The 5,497-nt window shown below is 46.9% G+C and overlaps 1 protein-coding gene across 1 annotated transcript; it reads right to left on the bottom strand.

Annotated features, from left to right (window-relative positions):
* Nucleotides 1–1,172: 1,172 nt before the first annotated feature.
* Nucleotides 1,173–3,779, bottom strand: LOC308366002 (TSC22 domain family protein 1-like; the record flags this gene model as incomplete). Its single annotated transcript, XM_080839637.1, has 1 exon — nucleotides 1,173–3,779. Exon 1 carries the CDS (start codon nucleotides 3,705–3,707, stop codon nucleotides 1,173–1,175), a length of 2,535 nt encoding a protein of 844 aa, XP_080695763.1. The 5' UTR covers nucleotides 3,708–3,779.
* Between the last annotated feature and the right edge of the window lie 1,718 nt (nucleotides 3,780–5,497).

Raw genomic sequence — 5,497 nt, 5'->3', positions numbered from 1 at the left:
TATACATATATATAGCCTAATATATCACGATTTTCATAGATTTAACTCCTAAGGTCTAAATTCAAACACGCCTTGTAAAATACAATGATCTACTTGAAGGACAGCAATAACCACAATTATTTGGGAATTTATAATGTAGGAACTTCTATTTGAAAAGCATTCTTGATCATTTAAGCTAAAATTGAATGAAAAATGATTAATTCATCTTGAATGACAAGAGGTCAGAAATGAGAAAAAATTTGTCTGCACCAGTGTGTCTGTATCTAACTGTCCCAAAAGCACAGCATACAAAAGAGCTTGACTTAATGGAGCAGCTTTTACATCAATGGACTGTAAACTCACAGGGGATGCAGTCCAGTCATGGAGAGTGCCCTAAAGACTACACATTTTCCATTTTTTTCAGTCTCTGCCTTACACTCTTTAAAATACATATTCATCAGTTATATGGCTCAACTTGATCTTTGGGGAGTCACGATGCTGGGTTCAACATCATGATGGCTGTCAGTCAGCAGTGGTGCATAGTCCATCTGCCCCTCCCCTCGTGTCACAACTCACACAGTCATGTCACAATCATGACAGTCATGCCAATTTACACAAGGTAGGCTAAATGTTCTTATACACCTGTGGTTGAATTTAGAGTCTACTATTTGATAAGTTAGCAGTTCATTAACATGACTTATTTAATGAAACAGCTTTTAGTATATAACGACCACCTCTAAACAAATATTCGAAAAATGCCTAATCACTATATCCCTGAAAAGAGATATTACCTCCAAACGAGGCCTGCTCCACTTTTAACCACACAAACTAAAACAACTCACAAGACAAAGGCTGCCACAACAACCAGCAGGTCAACTAGTGGCATCACAACTGCAGCAAACAACCATTATTGCAGTTCTGTTATGTGGTGTATCATCATTTCTTGGTCGAATTCATACGGCTGCTGAATGGATAAAAATGCATAGTCATTCTGTCTTCTAGCCAAGCGTGAAGCGCCTAACGTATAGGCTTGCATTGGTAATAACATGACACTACAGGATTTCTCCATGCAACTAAAGATTAACCATGCACTTCAATTTCATCACCTACAAACCAACAACAACAAAAAGGTTCTCTCATCTGGCCCAGTGAAGACAATGGCACTGCAGATAAACTTCAAGAAATGTAGCGTCTTACCTATCATCCTCTCCATCCACAGGCAGGTTTTTCAGCAGACTTGCTGAGGAAGTTAAGGCATTAACGCCACCATTCCCCTCTGTGGCCAAGGAGGTGCCAGTCTGAGAGGCACGCTCACCAGCGGCCAGCGTGAGCAGGGACTGGTGCTGGAGGAGAAGGCGCTGGGCATCCTCAAGCGATGTGGCGCTCAGAGAAGGCAGGGTAGCATACAAAGTGCTGGCAACAGGCCGGGTGCCACCATCCTTGGTACCATTCTGGATCAGGCCGGACGGGGCAATGTTTGATGGATTGGGAGGCACATTCGACACAGGCAGATTTGCTGTCATTCCAGAGGGTTGCTGGGTCATGCCAAGGCCGTGTGTGCCGACTGGCTGCTGCTGCTGGTGGCCTTTAGGCTTTTGAACGAGTCCAGGAGCCATAGCCAGCAGCATCTGAGGCATGGCCACAGCAGGAGGAGCCTGGCTCATCTGGGGTGATGATGTCTGCTGTGGTTGGGATTGTAACTGATTCCCTCCCACAGAGGCAGGTGGCATCATGCCAGGCAGGTGGGCGAATGACTGGGATGACCCCGGGCCAGACGTCTGGAGGATGTGGTGCTGTGACTGGCTGTAATCAGATGGCTGGGTGCATGCCTGGCTGAAGGGAATAGTGTGGGCCTGTGCCACCTGGACTGGTGGGGCTGACTGCGGTGCAGATGAGTACCCAGTGTGCTGCTGGCTGACTCCAGGCACGTACTGAGCTGGGGGTGTCTGGACATATGACAACTGGTGCTGTTGGGACACTGCCGAAGAGGGCCCCATTGATGTTGACAGGGTTCCTAAATGGGTTGATGTCTGCTGCTGCTGCTGCTGCATGCTGCCTGGAGGAGAGGGAGCCATGCTGTTCTTCATATGGTGGGGGACTGAGCCTTGCACACACAGGGGAGCCACAGAGGTGTAGTCTTGTGGCTGCTGCTGCTGCTGCTGGTACGTCTGGTGTAAGACAGAGGGACCACCCACCTCTCCACTGCCAACGCTCTCCGAGTAGTGGCTCAGGGTACTCACAGAGCTGCTGACAGAGCTGCTGCTCAAGCTCACATCATCACGCTCCGAGCCTGCCACAGCATTCTCAGACACAAACTGACGCACCTTCTCCACTGAATGGTTGATGGAATTCTCTAATGGGGCCATGGAGGCCGAGGCCGAGGCAAAGGTGGATGAAGTGGTCTCTTTATCATAATACTCAGTGCATGTCCATCTCCCCTTCTTGAACGGCTCGGAATTAGAGTCTAGCTTGACTACCCTGAAACGTGAACTTGTTGTGGCTGGAGCTTGCTGCTGCGGCTGGGTGTGAGAGCCAGGGACTGGGGTTCCCGTGGTGACGGGCTGTACAGCTCCAGCCACTCCTGTAAGGCCACTGTTACTCCGCCTCAAAACACCAGAGGCCCCTGCCCCAGTCATTCCACACTGCTGCTGGATCGAGTTCACATTGTGGTTGCTGCTACTACTGTTCATCAAACCAGTGGAAAAGACCACATTGCTAGTGCTGGTGCTGGAGCTGATGCCCCCGTTAACAGGCACACAGGCTGAACTCCACGTACTGACATTATTAACATTGTTCGAACTGACATTACAAATCGGGGCACCTGAGACAGCAGAGAATGCTCCAGCAATAGCTCCTGTGACGGATGCAGCTGAAAGCTGACCCATCACACCAGTGGTGCTGGCAGAGGCATTTTCAAGGATGCCTCCAACATTCGAAGGCATTTTCTGGGCAACACTTGGTAAAGCTCCAGAGCTGGAGGTGACAGCAGTGGACACGGCAGCCACCGCACGGAAGCCTGACTGGGCACTGATGGAGGCTGATGAGGCTGGGGTGGCATGGATATGGTGGTAGTGGTGATGATAATGAGCATCCTGGTGGTGGTTGTGGTGATGGGCACTTCCATTCATCAATGTACCCTGTGGATGAGTCTGGGTCAAGGAGTGATGGAGTGGGTGTTGGTTAGGAGACACCGCTCCTGGGGTGTCTGCCTCATGGAAGTTGTTGAGCGTTTCCTCTGAAGAGCTCCTCTCTGGAGCTCCCTTATCATTCGTTCGGGAAAGAGATATATCCATGATCTCAGAGGAGGACAAGTCCTCAGTGTGAGACTCATCCAAGTCATCGCAGCTTTCAGTGTCCTCATTTATACTGTTGTTGGTGCTGAGAGAGACTTGAGCAGGTGTCACACTGGTGATCTGAAAACCACTTTTCTTCTTCATCTGCGCTCCGGATGATGGCAGAATCTGAGGTGGCACAGTAGACTGGGTGTGGATGTTGAGACTGTGGGGAGGTTGCTGAGATCCAGGAGTGGAAGACACAGGTAATGGGTGAGGCTGAATCAATGAGTGGTATTCATCAGCCGGCAGAGCGTTGTTAGAGCAAGTAACAGTTGACAACGCAGACGTGGTTCCGCCGCTTGAATTACAAACGTTACCCCTTCTAGGGACAATTGCTGGGTGCGCCATTTTTCTTGGGCTTGGTGTGTCTCCTGCAGAGTCTGGATGATGCATGTCGAAAAATCCAGAGGGAGTCTACAGTTGTAAACACCGGTTCTGCCGTTTTGACAGTGGTTTTATCCCACGTTGCCAGACTAAATACCGCATACGCCGGAAACCTTTCAGTATATCATCACCTTTAAGTTAAGGGAATCTAAGTATCCAGTCACCTTTAAGTGAAGGGAATCTAACTCTGAGTATATAAATGCAGACTTCAAAGCAGCCAGATAGTGCTACCGTAAACCGAACAGTTGTCAGCGAGTCTTGGGCTAACTAGCCAGCTAGCCTCCTAGATAACACTGGCTTTCCTGGTGGGATGTGCGTTAAAACACTGTACTGTAGCTAGCTAAGTTTAAGCTAACATAGCTATTGCCCCTTATTGCGTTTTACAATGAGAGACTTCTTAGGGCATCTATACTACATTAGAAGAGTAATACATATACATTCAGTTACCTAGCTAACGTTAGCTACAAGAACACAGCAATACTAATGTTAAGTTAACGATACCTCCATCATTGTCTGGCTCTGTTGAGTCATATTATTTGACATACTGCGTAGAAGACATTGAAATAATGAATCAGTCCTTGGCAGGGTAGATAAGAAGAAAGTGTCCGTTTTGATTGTGAAGTCACTATTTATTCCATTTCGTCCCCTCTTTGTTATAGTCCAACGTTTGCTGTCTCACTCTCCCAGGGTCTGAGCACTGGCCACCTTCTTGTAATGTTGCCTGCTGTCTGTGCCTGTGACGAGACTAAAGGGGGAGGAGTGCTTGCCAACATGGCGATGGCGCACGCGTGTTGACGACTCGGAACAGCCAGACATAAAGCAGTCTGGGGAGAGGTGGAGTGACAATAATAGAAGATGAGGCAGAAGAGCGAACAAAAACGAGCTTCGGCACACATTCCGGAAAGTGCCGATGAGTGAAAACAAAACATTCCTCGTAGAATAACACTGGTAAAATACGAAGACAATATAAATAACGTTCAGGTGAATATCTGTCACTTTGGACTTGGATAATGCATTGAAACATTGCAGTTAACTAGCAGAGCAGCTAGCTAGGCTATGCTACTTGGTTTAGTATTCTGGTCCACAGGGAGAAGCGCACCAGCTGAGGTGATTATATTGTAATCCGCTAAAATATGGGCGTTGTCCTGGGCCGTTTTGGTGCCGGTTCGCAACATCGTATATCTAGTATAACACTTTCGATCGGTCAGTCGGATGAAATAATAAGGCTATTCACAACTGCAGTGGCACGGTTTTGTAGATGTATTACATTATAACATATAGTTCATAATTGATACAGCCTCAGATTGCTTCACTTATAATAGACTTATTAATCTCCAATTTGTGTTTGGTTGACCGTTGGTAGCCTACAGTTGCTGTAAACGAATGCGAAAGTTTGTTCTGTTTAACAAAACAGTCACATTGAAAGAGGCACCAGAGTTTTCTACAGACAAAATAGAGCCGGTGACCAAACACATGTGTTTACAGACGTCGTCCACATCGCTTCTGGTAGGTTTAGGGAAACACACACACACACACACACACACACACACACACACACACACACACACACATATATATATATATATATATAGATATATAGATATATGTTTTGTTTATACATATTTTTCCTCCTTTGGCAAGATGTATATAAGTAAGGTTTTTTCACGTCTCTGTTTATTTATGTGTTTAGTTATATAGGCTACATCTATACTAAGTAAGGCGGTTTCAGAAATATTTCAGAGTTTGGAGCATAAGTTGACGTGCATGTCCTGCTAGAGTGGGGTTTGATCCTACTGTAA

The sequence above is a fragment of the Sprattus sprattus genome (genome assembly GCF_963457725.1).
Source record: "Sprattus sprattus genome assembly, chromosome: 5".
Lineage (NCBI taxonomy): Eukaryota > Metazoa > Chordata > Actinopteri > Clupeiformes > Clupeidae > Sprattus > Sprattus sprattus.
Note: the sequence above shows the minus strand (reverse complement) of the source record. Positions and strands in the feature narration are given on the sequence as shown.